The sequence below is a fragment of the Nesoenas mayeri genome, assembly GCF_963082525.1.
Source record: "Nesoenas mayeri genome assembly, chromosome: 3".
Lineage (NCBI taxonomy): Eukaryota > Metazoa > Chordata > Aves > Columbiformes > Columbidae > Nesoenas > Nesoenas mayeri.
In genome coordinates this window covers 54,937,591-54,960,048 of record NC_137544.1, presented here as the reverse complement: position 1 = coordinate 54,960,048, position 22,458 = coordinate 54,937,591, and the positions used below count along the sequence as shown (strand labels likewise).

The 22,458-nt window shown below is 40.7% G+C and overlaps 1 protein-coding gene across 2 annotated transcripts in view; it reads right to left on the bottom strand.

The window, feature by feature from the left end:
• Nucleotides 1–452: 452 nt before the first annotated feature.
• NKAIN2 (sodium/potassium transporting ATPase interacting 2) overlaps nt 453–22,458 on the bottom strand; it is a gene marked incomplete at both ends in the record, with an annotated part of 531,305 nt that continues 509,299 nt past the window's right edge. For both annotated transcript variants that reach the window (XM_080340969.1, XM_080340970.1), the window contains 2 exons: nt 453–538; nt 18,610–18,670. In XM_080340969.1, coding sequence (XP_080197095.1) covers nt 453–538; nt 18,610–18,670 — 147 coding nt within the window. The remainder of the gene's footprint in view (nt 539–18,609; nt 18,671–22,458) is intronic.

The following is a 22,458-nucleotide window of genomic DNA, read 5'->3' as shown; positions in this document are numbered from 1 at the left end:
TTTTTTTAAAGATGGAGACTGGAAATGAGGTACAGAGATGCCTGAAGGAACAGATGCTCTGGTAAGACAAATGCCAAATGCATCCACAAAATTAGCAAGTTGCTGAACTTTTGATAAATCTTAATGAAAACCACTTTTTTGCAACAAAGTTTTGTCAGATCTGACTAGTTTTTACTACACCAAGTTCTCATTGCCTATGAGTGGAACCTGCTTGAATGAAAATGGGGGAAAACCAGGTGAGAGCTGGGTGTTGTTTAAACACATTATATCCCACCCTAAGAAATTATTCTAATTCATCAGAAGAGTAATGTTGGTGATTAAGTGCAGCTTGAATTTGATCTATCAAAAAAGGCTTCTGCCTATTCTGAATTTTTTAAGTCATGTCATCTTTCAGCTTAATGATCTTTTAATATCAGCCTTCCACTCTGCAGAATATCTCAGAAATTAAGTACTTACATATACATGGGCTGTAGCTGTAAATGAGATGTCTTCTGTGGACCTTGATAGCCGTAAGAGTCAAATCCTCCTATGAAATCAACTGAAAGGGGGAAAATTGTTTTCATTAGCAACATCTTTTCAGAAGTGATAGGCACTATCCTTCAAGGATCACCCAGCACATAGATTATTTTTGACAGACATCCTAATAAACCACTAAAATTAGACCAACTAATTGTGGAAATGCAGAGAAAGTGTAAAAAAATAGAGAAAGGCAAAGTGCCTTTTTAAATGAAATTAATTTTAAAATCACAGAAAGACAATGAGGGATTTATAACAGCCATCTATCTATCAGAAATACCCACACATCCTTCTTTTTCAAGTAGGCTAGCTCACTGGAGTACAAACCACCATGATATTCAGATATTACAAAGGCTGAAAACCATTTATTTATTGGCATGAATGCATTGCTTCTGATGGTGATTACTGTGCCTGGCTTGCTGTCGTACTGTGGTTCAGTGATATAAAGGCAAGAGCGCATTGATCTGACTCTGTCTGAGAGACAGAAGTTTCTCTGATTCCCTGCTTTGACATTTGGGTTGAAATGCACAAACAGAGGGTTGGAACAATTTATCTGAGCTTCAGAGATGAGGCTGCACAGATCTAAGGAAACCAGCATTTCTCTCAAGGCGCTGGAGGTCTGCAGGAAGGTTGTAGGGTGGGAGTTATTTATTAATTCACATCACTGACAGTTCCCAATGGTCTTCTCATGTTTATTTTAAACAATTTCCAGGGCAATTCAATCTCATCTGAGCCTGACACCCCTGTTTCTCTGCTATAACACTTTCTTTACACAGATAAAAGCGCACCCTTTGCTTCCTTTGCACCAGCAGACCCAACTATTGGCTTTTGAGGATTATTTGTGGGCAACTCTCATCCCTGAAAAATCGCCTCTTACATAGCAGATGTGAATTTGACTTGACTTTGATAGAAAAGGGCCAAAGAGTTCAGGTATAGAAGCACATTTTTCACAGGTCTTGGCACTGCTACTGACAGACTGGCTCTGTGTACATTAAAAGCAAAAAAAGGGAAAAGGTTCTTTGATAGAGGATAGCTTCTTGTGGATCTAAAATTAAGTAACATTCACTTAAAAATCACAAAATGTAAATTTATAACCCTTGTTTTGAGAATCTTCACAGTGTTTGAAGTCCTTAAATCTTGCATTTATGAAGTTATTTAACACTAAGGTACCCCACAATGTGTGCCACACTTATCAATGCAGTCACACTCATTCCAGACATCTTACAGAATCAGATTATTGCACCCCTCTGTCCACCATTTCCTTTGCAAGCAAAAAGCCACCAAAACACTGGACTGAACTGGTACAGTGTGTCTCCATTGGAACTACAGACATGTGGAACCTCTCAGCCACCTTCTTCCCTGGCAAGAATGGCCCCTGCAGAAATAATTTAGCTGTGTTCTGTGGGACCATTATTTATACTCTTATTCCAGAATGATGTTTTACTAGATTAATCCCTGACATCTCTAATGAAGGAGGTTCTATAATCTGTGTTGCCTTTCCCTGCACCTAACTTCCTAATGTCTAATTTAAATGTAATTTCCTGCAAATTAACTACTTTTCTACATTTTGGCATTTTCTCCCTATGGATATGAAGACAAATGAGTTACTTTTTTTTTTTTTTTTCTCTCATAACTACTTTTAAGCATTTTCAAAAAGTATTTTAATGCTATCCATCTTTTGCAGATTTAAGCATACCTAGTTCTTTCAAATTTTTCTCACAACCCTTTTTTTCCAAACCTCTAAATTTTCAAGCCTGAAGGATCAAGGATCACCCTTGTGCTTGTGTTTTTCTTACAGTGTGGTGCACAAATCTGAACTAACTGGAACAACTGCTATGTAGGTCTTCTGTACATTACCTGGCATAACATAATTGTGTGGGTTTGTTTGTTTGTTTGTTTTCTTCTTTTTTCAACAGCATAATGCAAATACTTAATAACCAGATATTTATTTTTCTGTTTTGACACTAACTAGTCTAGCCAAGTAGTCCATATTTTTCTGAAGAACCTTGATTGATTCTTCCCAAATGGAGTTCCTTTGAACTTGTCGGTACTGAATTTCATCTTCTTGATTTCAAGCTACTTCTCAAGATCATTTTGACTTCTAATCCTATCTTCACAAGTGCTCGTACCCCTCCCACTCTGGCTTCATCTGAAACAAGTGTTCTCTCTTCTTGCTGTTACACAAAAATAATGACCAGAATTATTTTCCTAGCCAAAGTCTGAAATGTCATCCCAGAAGGTTGATAGCTAAATAGAGTTTTAAAGAATTCTGCACACAACCTATGATGACTGCATCTGGATAGCGCTTCCCTGGTCTGCTTCTCTGGTCAAAATCTTTTAAAAATCAACATAAATGCCATTTGTTGGTTTCTATTTACTGTCCATAACCATCAGATAACTTTATTACAATGAGATCACGTCTTTGGAAGCACACTATAGTTTATAGGCACAGAATGAAGAATTCACTATAGGAATACTGTTGAATGAAGGACCAGACTAGCAGAAAAAAAAAACCAACAACCCTCTTATTCAAATAAAAAGTTCAGCAAAAAGAATGGACACTGCTTAGCTATGGTTTGTTGTTCTTTTGCCCAGGTGTTTTTTGTTTGTTTTTTTGTTTGTTTGTTTGTTTTTCCCCCTCACTCTTGACATCTGACAACACAAGTCAGAAAATCCCTCTGTTGGACTGAGTTTTTCACTGGTGTCACGGTGTCAACTCATGTCACTTTACAGATGTTACTTATTTGCCTTCATCTGGGTTTGCATTTCTTGTGTACTTCCCAAGACTCTTCATGCAACCATTATTTGAAGGCTGCAGGCATAGATACTCTATTTTGCAGCCATTGGGCAAAAGGTCTTAAGGGTGATTTTAGGCTTGTTTTCAGAAAGCTAAACCAGAGTGTTAAGAGAAAGATTTCTTTGAGTAAAGCGAGTTTGTTTGGGCGTAGAAGATCCACGCTGGATATCTCTGCATACATTGTGTCTTTGTCCTGTTGCACAGAGTAAACACAGAGTGTTAACAAGCCAGATTGTCAAGAGGTGAGCAAGGTAAGCTTGTAGAGACATTTCTAAGTTCAACTGACAGTGGAAGTTCCCGCATATGTATCCCAATGATGGTAGGGCAGAGAGTATTGCTGTGACCGTGTTGTAGGCATACAATGACTTCTTACACTTTACAACAAACTTTGAAAGGCAGGTGAAGGTAAGCAATACAAAGTGAACTCCAATACAAAAGGATTTCAGCAATTTCTCTGTAGCAAGTTTTCTTGATGGTGGCAGTTTCTCAGTGCTGCAAAGTCTGCGATGTCCAGACTGTGCTAAAAGCTCCCTGTGGACTCTGAGCTACTTTCTTAAAGCATGTAGAATGCTGCCCTTTCTGCAGGCGTTTTATCCTGGATGTGCCTGAAAGGTCTCCAAAGGAGTCATATGACTGATACATTCCTGGCAGCAGTAACATGAGATGAATAAAACAAAGCTCATTAGATGAATTGCTACAGAGGTTTCCATCCTTAACCTCATCCATCAAACACATTTTTGACCATTTTATTGTACATTCATCTTATGTGTCACTTTTATCAGAAAGGGCTATTTTGTTGTGTTTTGCTCCAGTAAAAACACTCATGCATATACAAACAAATACAGAATCCCATTCCTTTGAAATTTTGGGTGCTGAGACAGTTGTTTTCCTGGCTGGAGTCAAATAGTAACAAAATAATAACAGTATTATTTACTTGTAAAATATGTTACATGAAATACAGCCAGAGTGTATTCTTCCTTTGCTGGAGTTAAGGGACTCATCGGGTATATGTCTGTAGTTACAATGTAACACAAACAGGACATACAGCTCAAAGTCGGGACAAATTTTCTATTACTAAGTACCCATAGGGATATGAAGTTTCAGCCCTTGCTCACAGTTACAGTCCCCACTGTCTCCATTGTACATCAGGATAGGATGAAAGGCATAAATGGGTTTCTCATTTTTAATTTCTAGAAGTTTGTGGTGTATAAAGGAACCATTAAACTGAGATACACAAAACCACCTCATTAGCATGGATGTACATATGGGAGAAGGGACTCTAGAAAACTAGCAGCAAGAAACAAATTGATAAAACCAAAAGATGGACAAAGAGAAAGGAAACACCATGGAATAAAAACAATAGTATCTTCCTGTAGAAAGCAAAAGGAAAAACATTAAATAGAAACCAGAAGACTAGACACTATTCTCTGTATGGAAATTTTAATCTGTAAGATATAAATACAGAAGCATAAAGATTCAGGTCCACGGCTATTGTATACAAATTTATAGTTTCAGTGACTTAATTGAAGCAATGATAATTTACATTAGCTTAGGATCTGACCCAATGAGTTATTTAGGGCACATGTGAATAGAAATGTGACTGATGCTATGGCTTTTCTTGGATTTTAGTAGGCGCGAAAAATCAATGCAGACTAGATATGAAAGGATACAGAGTTTACGATTGAGAAGGGAGATGAGTGGCTTTATTTGCAAATAAAAGGACACGGAAAGTTAGGGAAACAGCCATGTACTTGGCCAACCTGTGACCTGCAGCATGGATGACTTCTTGACTGTTTTCAAACCCTCTCCTTACTCTGTTCCTTGGCTACTACTGTTTGTTTTGCTGATTATCTCACCCCTACCCTTGATGTATGAGGCTCTGCCTCTCACAGCAGTGAATGTGCTGCCAGCACTCAACCCTGCCTTCATGATAGCATTTGCTTCCTGCCAGTGGCTCCTTTTTAAAAAACGAAAATGTCTTTGGTAGTAGCTCTGTAATGAGGGTGACTTCTGTCAGGCTTGGGTCTGTGACTGCCTCACTGGAACAGGCTCCCAGAGGAGGCAGCCAAGGTCCCAAGCCTGACAGTATTCAAGAGGAGACTGGACAACACCCTCAGACCCATGGTGTGAACTGTGGGGTTGTCCTGTGCAGGGACAGGAGTTGGACCCATGATTCTTGTGGGTGCCTTCCAACTCAGGACAGTCTATGATTCCTCCTCTCATCCTTCAGTTTGTCCATCCCGTTGATGAAGCAGCTTGGCCCCTGCAGTTCTATCTATTAGTTCTATCCCAGACACCCCTATCACCTCCTCATCCACTTCCCTCCTCCCATCTCCACTGCTTTCCCTCCACACCACCTCTCCCCTTCCTTATATGAAAAAACTGATAAAGTTTCCTGCTTTCTTCAGTTTGCCAGCCCTTTTCACTTCTTTTACAGTTCATTTCCCATTCTCTCTTACCATAGTCACAGGAATTTTGTCCTGTAGAATTTTTGTTTGTCCCAGTGACAGAGTTTTTCTCTTAATCTCTTTTTTTTTGTTTGTTTTTGCATTTCCCTCAAAATACATGTAAATTCCTTAAAAAAACCCAAAACAAACAACCAAACAAACAGACAAAACCAAAACAAACAAACAAACACCAAAAACAAAAAAAAAAAAAACCCACCCTTATCTCTGCTTGTCCCACTTTGTCTCCTGATGATTTCAAACACTTTCAAACACTTTACTGTGTTTCTGTAGAAGATTTTTGGTGATCTTATATTCTGTCCTTTGCACACAGCTGGGACCATAGTCAGATTACCTCTTCCTATGCAAATTTAGATACTGGTAACCTCGAGCACACAACCCTCTCTGTGGTCATCCAGCCACCTTTCACACAGCCACTGCTCTCTTCTTCCTGAAGTCTTTGCCTCACTGCTCTCTCCTCTGCAGGTTCTTACCTTCCTCCTTTCATCATTCCTCTCCTGTCTTGCTGGTTCTACCTCCAACATGTGTCAGAGTCCCATGAGCAATAACCTTGGCCTTTCACTTTTCCTCCTGTAAATGGAGTAGTCGCACTAACAAATGCAAATTCTGCTGTCGCTGGGTCTCTGAGGTGTCACAGAGTACCTGGCTTGTGTTCACTCTGCTCCTTCTATACAAACTAAAATCTCAGCTTCTCTCTGTGATATTTACCCATGGATAATTAAACATCAATTCCAGTTCAGCATGGCTAAAACCAGAACTCTTAGCTGCTCCTCTCTAACCTTCTCTGCTATGCCTTGTAGTGAATGATGGCACTCATATCCTCAAGACTGCCTGTCACTTGAGGATATAAGTTAGATGTAAACTTTGGTTTTGGTTGTGCATGATTTAATTTCTGAAGATTATTTTTGCATATTGAAAAAGAAGACTTTTCTATCTGTTGACACAGCTATAACATTTACCCAGGGCTCTCAGTGTCAAACACCACAATTGTTCCTTTTATTTGAACTCACCAGACGTGTAGTTGAGACAAAAGCTGCAAGACTAATCTCTTTGGCTAGGTTACTCCCCTCCACATCCTGCTACTGACTTCATCTTCCGTATTACATCAAGTAGAAGCTAAATCTTGTCACATTTAAAGTCTTTTGTAGAGACTTCACATCAGTCTCTCCTCCTTCTATTTCTAAATTATATATTCTGCCCCCATGCTGCCAGCTTGATCTGCATATTAGCAAAATTTCCAAACTCTTTCTCTCTTTGTGAGAAACAAACAGTTCTCTCATTATTTTCCATAAAACTCTTCTTAGTTCCTTTGGCAATAATGAGGTTGCCAATGCCCTTATATTCCTGTCTACCACAGTTAATAGTATTTGCTCACAGTTTCTTTGTGATCACTTTCTGTCTGTACCCACCAGTTGCCTGTTGTCTAATACACAGATTACAAGCTCCATGAAACATGGCTGGTGTTCATGTTTGTACAGTGCTCGGCATCATGGTAGTCCTTAAGTATATTCATGAACCTAAAGCACTAAAATAATAATTAAAAAAATTACAATTATCCATTATAAAGATGTTACCATTTAAAAAGTGCTAATGACCAGGGAAGTGTATGTGCATGTGTACACAGATGCTTCTTGCATATGCATGTCATGATTGGACATTTTTCCCACATGGTATAGCAGAGAGAGAACATGTGGTGTACATGTCCTGGCATGTGATGTCTTAAACTTATCTACACCAGCTCTGGAAGCCAAGGACTTGATCCTCTGGACTCAGACCTGAGAGGTGCAGGGATTAAGCTTCACTGCCAGAGCAAGGTATATGAGGCAAGAGAGAGCTGTGCGCAAATGTTGGTATCCAAAAACCAGCCAACTCAGAAGAAATGTAGGGGAAATGTAGGCTTGGTTTTAATAACTTTGGAAATGACATATGGGAAAAAAACGTAAAAGAACATATGGGGACGCCCTTGCTCCTGCAGCTTTGCCAGTATCTTGCTACCTGCCTTGCTGTCTGGTGAAGACACTTCCAAATACTTTAGTGCTGCTGCCTTTTTATGCTATAAGCATGGCCTCGTGGCTGTTCCACAATATAGCACACAGGAGGAGGTTTGCTTGAATATAATCCCAATAAAGTTTGTTTACAATGATAATCAAACGTTATTGGTCTTTGTGCTGAGTGCACAGTGATTTAGACTCACAAAACAGGATAAAGCCAAGCCCTGGCAAAGCAAGGGGACAGAGGGCATCTGCAAATACGTGAGGCTGTGTCCTTCCTGCTGGCACAGGAGGGCTCAGAAACAGCATAAGGACTTGGATATTCACTCTGGTTCTTGCAGTGCAATGAACTGCATTTCTGCCAAACGGCCAGTAACCGCCTGTGTGTGCTCTTAGCTCACCCATTTGCAAGGCAAAACTAAAACCTCAGATTCTTAAGCTGTAACCTCATGGCATTTCTGAGCCCTGCAATGTTCACAAGAGCAGCAAAGGGAAACCCCTACACAAATTTTGGTGGAGTTTCCCAGCTTAGATTCTGCCCCACTGTCACTATTTCCATGCTGTTTACTTTTATAATTGTCAAAATTATTACGTTTTTTTGTTTGTTTACTTTTTTTTTTTTTTTCCTCAGGGGCTTTATGTCCAGATTTTTCTCCTCTTACCATGTTTCTTGTTGGATAAAGCCTTGCAGCATCTTCTTGTGTCTCTGTTGCTGCTGATCGCTTGGCTAGTTCTTTGATCAGCCCTTCTGAGATAAGACGTAGGACTGGGGAGATATGCGGATTTGTGAAATCTGGTAAGTACCACCTTGTGTCATCACCACTACAGAGATTCTGACAGGGATCTCAGCCTGATACTCCTTGTAATTACGACCAAGCAGGGCTGCTGATGTTGCATTCAACGTGAGCCCAGCTCGTGGTTGTACCCAGCAGAAAACACCAAGATGAATGATTCTGAGGGTTCAGATATTGGAGAATCTAAAACGCATCTCAGACTGCCCAGCAGACCAGGGATCTGGTCATGAGCAGAGCCTCAGAGCAGGAGGTGAGGAAGACTATGCCCTGGAGCAATGCCTCAGTAAGGCAGGGCTGGCCAGCAGGAGGAGTTATGTCAGGGAGGTGGGAACCAGAGTCATGGCTGAGCAGAAAGGAGCCAGATTGAAAGCAGCCAGAAGTAACCAAGCAAGGGCTGGGAGGCATGACCAAGGCTTTGGTAGCCAAAGGCAGAAACGGGGACCAGGAATAGAGCAGGTGAGAACAAGAGCCTAAGACCAGGAAGAAATGGCTGAAGCATAGCTGCAGCAATGAGAAATACTGGCCTGAAATTTTCAGCACTACCTTTTATATCTGATAAATGCAGCAAGCCACCTGTCAAGCCTATAAGCCTGGAAACAGGGTTGCGGCCAGGTGCTGCCGCTTGACTCCTGCAAGGCTTTTCAAGGCTTGTCCAAGCTTGCAGTGGGGCTTGTGCAATGCTCAGGAGAGAGTCTGTAAAAGACCACCACTCAGCTATGAGAACATTTGTAGTCTGAAGAATATATTATTTTCCTAAACTGAACAGACCTGGACACTGCTGGATATTAGCTGTCTGCTTTCCAATTTTCATGTATGAGTACTAAGCAAAAAATACAGTGCTGAAATAATTTTTGACTGACAATTAATTCTAAGAATTAAAGAAAATGTGGGGTAGGCTGAATTATCATAGAATTTATCAAATGAATCATTAGGAAAAATTGTTCTTAGCTAGATCGTTGCTAGGGGCAAGTGATAAAGAGAGGAAAAAAGAAAAAAGGAGGAACAAGAAAATGCCAGGGGCAGTGGCATCCAAGTGTGACCACTGCACTAATAAATTAGAATAAGAGTCATTAGTAGGTGCAACAAAGTGGAGAATTAAGGCCCAAATCTATGAAAGTTAACAATCCAATACTAATGAAGACCTATCTAGATATATAAAAGGAAAAGGATTAAGGAAAACTTTAACAGAAGGCATGCTGATAAAAATAATTTAGTATAAAGCTATGTCCCAGACATGTAGAAAATTGCAAGGAGCTCACATTGACTATCTCAGTAGGAAAGACACTAAGAGGCTGTGGGCAGGTGTCCTTTTCAGGGCCACTGGAAATGGTTAACAAGTCTAGTCCACCCACAGCACCTCATGGCCACTATTCTCTGAAACACTGCCGTCTTTCAGTCCAGACTGAGTGTGGCTGGCAAGGACCTGCCCTGTTACACCTGCTCATTTTGGCTCAGCCCCCAAGGAGCCAGCCAGCCACCCTCAGAGGATGGGAAAGCAGGGTGAGGAAGGGGCCAGTAGCCCTGCATCCATCAGGGTGGAGGAGGAGATGCTCCCCCGGGCATAACACAGGAGGGCCTGCCCCAAAGCTTGCCCTTTCTGTTCAGTGCAAATAGCAATAAATGACTCACATCACAATGAAGTCTTTCACTGACATCAAAACCAAACACGACAGTCTGCCTGAAACCATTTTCCATACAATTTTCAGCTTGTGGAGAGTCTCAGATTTTGCTGATTTTTCCTGATTTTGAATATGAGTTTTGTTTATTTTTAAATGTCAAAACATTTCTATGGCCAGGAAAACCATGTCTTATTTAGCCGTGGCAAGAACCTGAGCATCTCTTCAAATAATCTGTGGCTTTTGTTCTCAGAACCATCACTAGCTACTCTCTCATTTCTGCTACTGGTTTGGTACAATTATGTGGGACATTGTCTCATGATCTGGACCTCTTTGTGTTCCTCTCCTGAAACAACTAATTATTGACAAACCAAGCAATATTTTCAAAATGTTTTGCTATGAGATGTATCTTTCTTTGTAAAAGACGTTAACTCTTCATTCCCTTTTCACATGTGTGGGTCTTTTCCAATACTTCTGCATCTTGTCTTTCTTGAGAAGACGAAACATGGCTTATGAATAGTTAAAAAAAAAAAAATGATGCAAGGTAAGTATGTCCCCCTGGCTGTTACAATGCACTGATTTTATTAAGCGGTATTCCATTGTGATAAGCTGCTGGAATGGAAATGTTACTTCCTTCAAGCTCTACATTATGTTATTTAGACATTTTTTAAACTTGACGTTGATAAACCCCACAGGAGGTGGTGATAGATGCAAGGGGAGTGGCAGGGAAGACAGTGAGGGAGAAGAGAAATTATCATAGATGGAGCCAGCAACACCACCATTTTTCCCTGTGTGGCTTTATTTATATATTTGCCTCATACCACAGCCCTGTCTCCTAGGGATTCCTTGAACATCAACTTCATTAGTTACGAAGGCAGCAATCCATAACCAATTTTCTTTTCATGTCAAGCTTGTTCATGTATAAACCCAGCCCTTTTGTTGGAAACATTTGCAATTAATCCCACAAACAAAGAAAATGCAAATCGTACAGTTTACCCTAAGCAACCCTTCTGACTCAAGGCCCTGACCACCAACTATTATACACTAAAATGAATTGAAATTCCCACTTTGAATCTAACCTAATTTTCTAGTGATAATAGGCATGGATTCCCAGAAGCATTCTATGCATCTAGATAGTAACGTCCTAATTTCCTTTCCTGGTAAATGTTTTAAATAAGATTTTAGCACCAAAGGAAATTAACCTTTAAATTAATTGTAATTATAATATGCCATCACTGATTTTGTCTTCAGACTAATTACTTGCTATTATTTAAACAAACTGCACCTCCTTTGAGCTTTAAGTTTGTTTCTCTCTCTGCAGTGCAGTGCCAAATGATCACAGACAAAGCTGTGTAATGTCTGCCAAGCCCTGTGACACCTTGGACCGCTCAGGTCCATTTGCATCTCAGATGCAGCCAGTTTCAGTTGTCATATCTTCCCACCATAGGCTTTCCCCGCTGCGCTTCAGCCTCACACTCTGCAGCTCAGACGTTTTCAGCCTGTGCTTTCTGACCAGCCGGCATGCCTTGTGGGATTCAGCATACCTGTGAGAATGAGATGCTCGGCATTGGCCTTCTGCTTGGCAAAAGGTCCCCTTCAAAACAGGACATGGCTAGAAATAATGACACAGGATCCAGCTGTTGATATGTGCAAAAGACTGATGCTGTACAGGCATCTCAGGGAATTTTCTAAATGTTCCTGGTGGCACCGCAACTCTCTAAGACAGCTCTCTTTAGGACCACAAGCGTGAGGCAGTACCATGGGATTTCAAAGGCTTCTCTTTCTCCATGCTTCCATCAGCATCCTGACAGCTGAAGGCACCCTGTTTCCCTCTCTTTGGTTTACTTAGCTCACGTAGCAGTCACCACACTAAATGAAACAAGTAAAAGGAAAAAGCTTCTAATTTAGTCACAGGCTGTAAATTGGAGAATGCAGCTGAGCAAAAACAAGCTGTAGCTTCAGCTTTTGTAGCCTGTTCATTGAATTCTCATTCATGAATGACCTGTTCAACAGTTGGAGAACAGTTGTATTTTAAATATTAGTTTGTATTTGTTTCTACACTTATTTGCTGCTATGTTGCCTCTACAGAGTGCCTAGGCTGTTCTTAGCATTAACCAAATAAGTCAGACCAGCAATTCACCCTGTTGTGAAAGAGGTGTCCACCACTGATAAGTCAGCTTGCTCTTTGGAGTTATATCTCTGCCTCCATTGACTGTAGTGGAAATCTCAATTGTTAGTTTAAACTGCAGGCCTAACTACATACGGCTGGAGGTGTATGATATGAATACCATCCTTGACTTCTTGTGGCATCAGTGAGGGGCCCAAAAATGCAAATGTGTTTCTCCTCCTGATACTGCTGTTCCTTTATGACAGCTTCCACTTCTGTTATTTCAAAGTTGTAAAGGGTTTAAAGATGCGGAAATCACCTCCCACCTACCAAAAAGCTATCACAAGTTCTGTAATATTCCCACATAGCCTAAGGAAGGCAGTTGATGACAGTTCATAAAACCTGTGGTAGCATGGAAGAGATGAGTGTGGAAAATGTGAAGATAGAATGTTCACTGCTTTCCAAAGGAAGACACAGGACACATTACACAAATACTAGGTGCAAAACTAGTAAAAAATACAGCTGAGATGCTGGAACTCCTTCTCTTGGGAGGTTATGTTTGACAAAAATATTCTAATACAGGAGTACACTTTCAGGAAAAAAATATCATTGTGGGCAATGAAATATGAAACCACTTCTGGCTAAGGAAGCCCCTGAACTGCAAACTACTGTCAAGATTTTTGGGGAACCATAAACTTACTGTGTTCTTATATGTCTATATGGCAAATAGATATGGAAGTAAGCATCAGAAGTTCTTCATTGTTGGATATATTGGGCTAGATAGACCTGGTATCTCTTATCTTGTGTTATGTTACACAAGTGTCACAGATAGAGCTGCTGTGTTGGTAGGGCTGCAGCTTACACTACAGCTTGTCACCTTTCAGCTGGCAGGAGAAAGGGACCTACCAGGCTACCCGGGAAAACAACCTCCAGAGATGCATTCAAGCCCAGCCTTGATGCAGAAAGATGGTTGCTGTCATCTTCAGGTGTCTCCCTCAGCCTTAGTTTGTTTTTCCTTCCTATCTTTCTCCTATCCTGGTAGGTTCAGAATTTACAGCCATATTCACCAGAAAATGGGAATGGAAATAAAAAAGCAGAAATAATAGCTGAACATTTGCTACCAGTTTCTCTTTGTCTTTGTTTTAGAGATTTTTAAGCAGGGATGGAAACCGATGTATTATTTCTCTGTAGTGTCTCACTAAGCAGATTGTGAAAAGCATTTGGCACAGAAATAAAGTAATATCTGAACATATTCTGCACTTCAATACTGCCTTTCATCCCAGAAGCTCAAAGTTATGAAGCAACACGCCTGTGAGCTTGTCCCTGTCATTATTTTCCATTTTAAATATAGGAAACAGAAGTATGGAGAAGTTAAATCACCTGCCCAGAGGTGGAAGGTAGCCTGTAACAGAGCTAAAAATAAAAGGATTTTCTAGCTCTCCCATATGTTTGTCAAAATTTCACCTTTCTCACAACTAATGAATTTAATATTTTCTTTTAAAATAAAATCTTTGTCATCACATTTGTGTGTCCTGGGTCAGGCCTAGGATCCCACAGTGGACTGTTATTTGGCACAGAGTTTATTGGCACAGAATTGCTATGTTGTATTGCTCACCGGCAGATATCCTCTATCTGGGGTATTTTCTTCCTGAATGTTTCCAGTAATTCAAACAGAATCTTGAATCCAAGCTTTTATGTAGGGTGTGAAATAATTTAAAGCTTTATCTAGAGCTTTACTTCTGTGCCAGACATCCCAAAAGCTGGGCTCAAGGGAATACGCAGCAAAAATCTATTTAATGGAGCTGCATTTTCTTTTGCTTTGCAGTTTACCTGGAAACAATGCCAAGATAAAAGAAGATAGTGTCTGTGCAGGTTGGATCCCTGCTAGTGTGAGATAGTGCAAAGGTTGTACCTCAGGGCACTCAGGCGATAGTCAGGCTGTATTTATACTCTCATTGCCTTGGCACTATGTTATAGTAGGTAAATGCTGTTTTCTCCCGGTCTGGGTCTGCAACGGAGCCTTCTGGATTAGGATTTCACTGTGGGACACAGACTGAATTGACGATTTTTTTTTTAGGCTGCGGTTCCTTCCTAGCCAAAGCTGTACCCCTAATAACAAGCCAATCTCCTTTCCCTCAACAGAACCTGCTAGCCATGCAGAATTCCCACTTCATTAACCCAGGTTACTTTTTTAATTGCTTACAGACAGAAAGCCCCAGGAGGATGTTGCTTTATTGCATACATTGCAGGGTTTTCCACAAATATCTGTATATTCAATAACATTTTCAAAAATACATTGAATTTTCTTTTAGTAAGGCAGTAACAGCTTATAGCAGGGAGCCAAATTGCTAGAGAGGAAATGCACATTAAACGAACATTTCAATGTTATTAAAAATAATGTGGAGGCTTTAAAAATGCAGGCCTAATATGATTTTGGAAAACAAATGAGGAGCTCCAATAAGTTACAGCCGTTGCATGCCTCCAAGTAATGATCGTTGCTGACATTTTCATGCTTTATTTTTAATTGCTGCATCTAATAATGCTAATGAGGTAAGAATGACAATGGCTTAGGCATACCAGTGGCAATAGCAAAGAGGAGAGCATTGAGGCTGCAGCAGCCCTTGCTGGGCACCCGTCCTGCCTTGTCTTCCCCAGATGGAGACCTGAGGCACTTGAAGTCTCAGGGTTTCTCCTCCTTACACAGGCACAGGTGACAGAATGAAGAAGGGACCTTTGGGAGTGACAAAGCACCTACAAGAGAAGCCATCCTTGTCTGACCCTTGGAGGTGGGTGTTGCAGTTGGGCTCTGGTGCACCCAGCATTACAGTGCTGCTTGGGACTGTACCAAGAGGGAAAGCAGCTTCCTCTTTAATCTGTGATGCAGAATTAACCCAAAGTGGATTGTTCTCATGAAAGGTAGTGTAGATATGTGCTTTGATTTAGGGGGCCTGCTACTGGATTTATTTGGTGTGTGAGTAATTAAAACCTCTAGACTTGCTGATTTAGCCATAGTTACGACCCTGATTTGATCACTATATTGTTCCATTCTTAATCCTTCAGTGAGGTTAGAGCAGGTTAATCTTAGCGAAATGTTTGCTTAATTCTACCCTTGCTCATTTGTTCTCTTAATAAAATCTGCATAAAGAATGGAGAAATAGTAATTCTTTCAGCTTGTTCCAATTACTCTGAGAGCAAAGCTAATTCAGCTGAAGCAGCTTAAGAGCAACTTGATTGTATTTCTACAGTTGAGGCTCTGTGCCAACAGAAGATGAGGCACCTTGTCTGCTCCAGAGCAGTGTCATTATACTCCTCTGTTTAAAATCTGGACCATGCTCATGTTTGGCTCTTGGATGTTGCATGACTTTTTCTCCAGTCTCGTGCCTTGCTGCCCACTACTGCCAGGCTCAGTGTTTCTGTCTCTTCTGCTCCTCCTCTGGGCTGCTGTTTCTCCCATGGCCCATTTGCAAAGCAGATTGAGTGTACAGGTGTTCACCACATCCATTGTGAGAAGCAAAGGCTTTTTCTGTTGGGTTTGTCACATAAGACAGGACTTGTGGCTAAATGCTCCTTTGGTGTCACCCAATATGGTTATCTTTATGGTCATCTGTGACTGGCAGTCATAAGTGGACTTGAAAACATGAAACTAGATTTCTCCTGTGATGTCTGTGAATATGTGGGTGGATAATAAGACAGCAGTACCCCTCTGTTGTTCTTCACAAATCACTTCAGAAGCTGGGAAAGCAGGGTAGTGGTATGGGAGAGTTGCTTTGTGGTGACTGGTTTTACCATAGGATCTTTCACAGGTAACACCTCTATAGAACATGAGGAGACACCAGCTGCTGGACTGTGTGCAAGCACAAACTCATCCTCACCCCTGACCAGGTATGGATGTTAGACAGGGATTGGTGGGCAGCGGAGTAAGGCTTTTTTTCTGCTATGCTAGGTGTCCTGCAAGTCTGGAGGATGGAGTGCACTGCAGACAGGAGGAGTGTCTTCATCCCTCTGTGCCACAGAGCTTCCTCCATAGCAGTATGCAAGGGTGAGGAGCTGAAAAAGTAGAAAAGGAGACTATGGGAAAAGAAACACAGCTAGCACATCTGGAGTGACCTCAAGATCAAAGACTTGAATATACAGGAAGGTCTAGTAGTGGCTCTGGGACACATTCCACTTTTCCTGAAAGCCTTTCTCTTTCACACTCCCTTAATTGTCTGCATGAGATGATAGCATCTGTGAATATACTGAGGAAGCTATACTGAGGCATCTTCCTCTGGAGTGCAAGTGCTGAATAACGTGACATCCATAAAGTATACACTACTCCTCAGAAGAGCATGAGAGATAGATGTGTTGCCAAAAGGGAGGGAAAAGGCAAGAAAACATATCTAAATGGAAATAAAAGAATCTAAACTTAAACCTGAGCAGGGAGTATCTGCAAGGACTGCAGCCCTTGGTGCATGTCACAGTGGATGTCTGAGCAGAGAGAGAACTAGAATAATTCTTACCCTCTGCTAAATTAATCCTCTCAGTAGAAATCAAAGCTGCTTTAATTTTACGATACCTTGAGGGGTCAAATCTGATCTGAGCATTATTACAGGGTTGGGATGATTCAGCCTTTTTTTTTCTTTCTTTCCCCCAGCCACGTTTCCAGAGCTCACCAGAGGTGGAGCTGTGGCTCCTGAGCTTGCACTGGCTTCCTTGTGCTGGGCGCAGATTTGCTCCTGTACCTCCGAGAGATGCTCACAGATGAGTAAAATGGATCTTTGGAAAAGGAGGACTGGCTGAGGTGTACTAACAAAGTAATAAAAGCCTCAAAATAGCCAAGACGATGGCAAGGAAAGGTTCAGGGAAGCATGACAACCTGTGGCTTCTGAACAACAGGGAGCTCCCACCACAGTGAGCAGAAAACAACACCATATTGGCTGCAGTGCTTTGCTTCCAGGAATGCTGCTTTACAGACCACAGGAGAAATCTCTCAAACATGCCCCAGCTTGAGTGCTTATTTGGTGAGCCAAGTCACAAGTCCCTTCCTCACTTCTTACTTATATTGTGCCCTAAAACATTACAGAAGAATGAAGAAAAGATTTAAGCCCTTAGAAGAGAGGGCAGAATGATATGAACCAAGACTTCATTTGAGGAGCAAGTAATCATTCTCCTCCTGCTCTTTGGATAGTGAATGCACTCAACAGGAGAGTAGAACACACATATGACTGAGTCCTTCCCTAAAAAGACAAGACCTATTTTTGACATACTCCTGCTCCACACGCCTGTCTCAAATTCTTTTTACTCTTACACCTTCCTTGCCTCCGCAGAAAGACAACTGAAACGAGTGTAGTCAGAAAGACCTCCAAAGTCTGGTTTGATTTTGACACTAAATCTCCCCTTGACGTCTCACAGCGGCACAGTATTGCCAATAGATTATAGGGTTGCAGCTATTTTCTATGCAGGAGAACACACAAAGGAACCCCCACCAGCCCTAGCAGCGCTCTCAATCAAATAAAAACCCTTTAGCTTCCTGTTGCAGCGCTTTTTCTAGATTCATGTATATTTTATCAAAGTTACATGTAGTTCTGATACTTGTTTCTAAAGTGCTTTACTATGAATCCCAAGATGCACTGAAATGCGGCAGTGGCCCTTTTTATAAAAATCAAGGTTAGAGAAAAAATGAAATGGCTTGGCTCCGTAACATGTAATAAGAGCAAATTCTGCTCAACAGGCTTCTATTGATATAAATAAGCAGAAGAAACACAAACATACATCTATATGAAATCATTTCGCTCCTTGTAAATGTACCTTGGGAGCAGCAGGAACAAAGAGGAGCTCCGCAGTTTCACCTCTCATAATGAAGGTCCTGCAATGATCTAAAGCAATTTTTTTGCCAGAAGTGGCTTTCTGAGCCAACAGAGAAGTCAACAGAGAAGAGCTATACCCTCAGTGGTAACCAATTACTGTGAAGACAGTTAAAAACAATCTGGAATAAGAAACAAAACAAAACAAAACAAAACTGCTTGTATTTGCCAGTTGGTATTTTTGCCTTTTTTTCTTTTTTTTTTTTTTAAATTTTGTGTCCTACGTTAAGCTCTGAGGAAAAAAGAATGCAATGATCTTTTGAGAAGAAAGGAGTATGTATTTTTAAAAATGCATTTTATGACTCCTTTGTCTTTCAGGTATTTGCAAATTTTAGATCAAGAAGGATGGACAGAAAGCATGTTCTGGCTACAGTGTAATAAGGCATTTAGGTTGAAATCAGTAAGAGGCAGCACAGTGGAGGGGTGATTAAAAAAAAAAAAAAGAATTCATTTTGGATGTAATAAAGCTTTAGTACTTACAGCTGTCCTCTTCTTCAGTAATACATTTCACAACATAACAGGCATAGATGAAGCCCGCCAGCTGAAACAAAATGTAATAGTGTTAGATATAAAGCAAATACAATAGAAAAACAAGAGTTCATTTCAGAAAAGCAACAACAGAAACAGAAATAAAAAATTACCAGACTCTGTTTGATGAGGTAATGACAATTCTTCACAACAGTTTGGTAATTTTAATTGGAAATAGTCAGAGGAATTTTACATCTTTCTTGAAAAACACGCCCTTTAATAAAATTCCCAGAAAATGATCAAAAATTTTCTATGTCCAAATTGCCTTCCTTTTAATTATTGAAAACCAGAAAAAACAAATGGGTCATTGGATAGATGGACTTTTAGGCACTGAAAAAGTAATTATTTCTATTAAAATTTGTTGTCCAACAAAACCTACCCTCTAGTAGAACTGTTTTTAGCAGAACCTTGGCAGTTAAACTGAGGACAAATTCAGTGCATTTGTAAACCAGCTTTAAAGTGATATTTTATCACTTGAAATTAGGGCTGTGGATTAGTGGGGCTTGTTTCTGTATCTGCAATAACCTCTGAGCCTCAAGAAATATCTAGCCCTTTTGATAGGTCTGGATGTGTTTACATCAGTGTCTCATGCTGCAGCTGGCAAATTTGTATCTCGTTCCCTTCATTCCTCTCCTCAGAGCATATCTAGAAGTGAACTGTAAACAGAAGCAACAGGATTTAAAGAAAATGAAAACCTGGAGCAGTTCTCCAGTACCATGGCAGATTGCTTATCTTACACTATTCCCTGAAAAAATGAAAAAAAGGGAACAAATCACAGAATCACACAGAATAACAGAATCGACTGGGTGGGAAAAGACCTCAGAGATCATCGAGTCCAACCCTTGGTCCAACTCTAGTCCGTTTATTAGATCATGGCACTAAGTGCCATGTCCAACCTCACTTTAAAAACCTCCAGGGATGGCGAGTCCACCACCTCCCTGGGCAGGCCATTCCAATGCCTGACCACTCTCTCTGTAAAGAATTTCTTTCTAATATCCAGCCTAAATTTCCCCTGGCAGAGTTTAAGCCCATGCCCCCTTGTCCTATTGCTGACTGCCTGGGAGAAGAGACCAATCCCCACCTGGCTATAACTTCCCTTCAGGTAATTATAGAGAGTGATGAGGTCACCTCTAAGCCTCCTCTTCTCCAGACTAAACAACCCCAGCTCCCTCAGCCTCTCCCCATAGGTGTTATGTTCAAGTCCCTTCACCAGTCTTGTTGCTCTTCTCTGGACCCGTTCCAGCACTTCAATGTCTTTCCTGAACTGAGGGGCCCAGAACTGAACACAATACTCCAGGTGTGGCCTCACCAATGCAGAGTACAGGGGAAGGATCACTTCCCTTGTCCTGCTGACCACGCTATTTTTGATACAGGATAGGATACCATTGGCCTTCTTGGCCACATGGGCACACTGATTGCTCATGTTGAGCATGGGCCAAGTATCATGTGAGTCCTCTGCTAGCCTCTCCATCACATTGTCATCACTGAGAAGTTATACCAGAAGCAATAGAACAAATGCTGGAGCAGCAGCATGTGCTGTGTGTTGCATGCTTTACACAGCTTCCCTTACATGTAGGTCTGGAGAGTTTTCTCTATGGATTGCCAACAAGCTGGTTTTTATCCTTTAGCTCATCACTGAAGTTGGCACGGTAGGACGTCAAAAGAATTCAGGTTGTTTGATCTCTTTGTAGTGGAAAGTGAACTATGCTGTCAAAAAGTGTTATTCTGTACAGATCACCCCACAGAGATATTTTCATGAGCTGCAAACCCAACTGCAGACTTTGGGAATTAGCTTCCTGAAGCCTAAATGCTTCAGCCAGGACTGAGCTCTCTGTATGCATGGTGCAAAACCCATGATCTCTGACTGAAGGGAATGATGGCCTTAATTTCAGTCAAAGTAATCAGTGGGTCAGATATTAAAAAGGGTGGTATCTGGGAGATGACCATGTATTGTTATGAATGCTGTTACTGCAGAGGGTTTTTTTTGTGAATCTCAGGCACATCAACAGTCATTGACGTATTCTGGGTTCTTAGAGGTCTTAAAATTACTTGTATACATGAAATACAAACAAATCCATTCTGTTTCCTAGTGGTTTCATACTCGAGGCAGTGAACATGCCTGATTTGCTCAAGCTCTTACACAGGTCTTCTTAGTATTTCTGACAGTTTCCTATGCAGAAAGCTCTCCATATCTATGAATGCTATCTTCTAACATCTGTATGGGTGAGAGACGGCTGAAGGAAAAAAAAGAAAAAAAGGCCAGCCCCAAGACTTTTCTTAAAAGATCAAGAATTGATTTGGAGATCACACTTCAGCCAGCATAGATGGTGTCTGCTAACAGCTTAAGTTCCTGTTGGGAGCCCAGAAGCTGCATTACAACAGAACCAAATCATTAATTTTGTCATTTATTATAAATCTGCCTCATAGTGCTGCTGGGAAGATTTTACACCTGGGAAGGATTAAATATTCACCACTGGACACAAAGAACACACTGTACCAAGAACAGTGGCATTCAGCTAATATCAGCATTTCATCTCTGTTGTATTGGATCACTCTTTCCTTTGGTTTCTTGGCTTCCAGACAGAGGGCTAATTTGCTCCCCTGACCTATGCCTTGTATAACCCCATTGACTTCAATGACATTACATGAGGTTTAACTCAGCAAAAATTAGGCCCAGAAATGTTCATAAATGACTCTTGGATGTGAACTCCAGCTTAAGAGTTTATCTGTTCTCTTTTTACAGGCCATTAGATCCAAGATAGCTGAATAGTTGCATCTCTAGTAGATCACAATAGTAAAGCTTTTCTTGTGATACAGTTCAATACTTTAATTCTTGCTAAAACACCCCAAGTTTACATGTTATTAATTAAACTTCTCTCACAAAGCACAGAAAACAAACAGTTTCACAAACTATGCTTACAGCTGATCTCTTAATTGTATTCAGTCACATCATTTAACTGTCTAGGGAACTCCTTTGATATATAAGTAAATCCTACAGCATTTCATCAGATGAGCTTGCTGATTAAAAGAGTGCCTTAAAGCTAGAAATTGTTCTGTTCTAAATACAAATGGAAGTTTGTTTCCCATGAGATAATCAGAGTTCATAAAATAAACCTCCCCTTCTCCCACATTTATCCAACTCTCTCCTTGGTACACATAATAATTTTGTTTTAATTTGAACAGCACATTTGTTTTTTAGTTTATATATATATATATATATTTTTTTTTTTTTTTTTTAACCAAGCAGTTTATTAGTTCTGCTCCAGCGACAGGCATTCAAGATTTATCTTCTAATTGCATCAGCAGTGGAGGGCATTCACTGAGAGCTGAGGTTCAGCATAGAAAGTATCAGTGTTCATTTTGAGGATCCTAAATGGCCTTAGCCCATGGTGACTACAGAGACCTTTGGGCTGGAGACCAGGGACATGCTTCCTCTTTGGTGAACTCAGACTTCTTGTAGGAAGGGTGCAGCTCATCTATGCACACAGCAGAGATTACTTGAGGATGAGACAGTTAAAATCGTTAATGAATTTCCACACGGATGAAGGGCTTTCACAAAATTTACCACCTTTGTTACAGTGCAAGATGTGTTTCTTTGACCATGTTTCTCTAAGAAAAACACATTGCAATGTACCTAAGTTGAGAAAAAAAATCCAAACAAAATACTCCACAGATCACACTTCTCTTCCTGGAGAAGAAGGTGAGAGGAAAAAAATAAACAACAAAGCAAACCCAAATGATAGAGGTTAGTCACACCACTTAATATAATCCTGGGAAGCCCTCAAACGCAGCAGTGCTGAG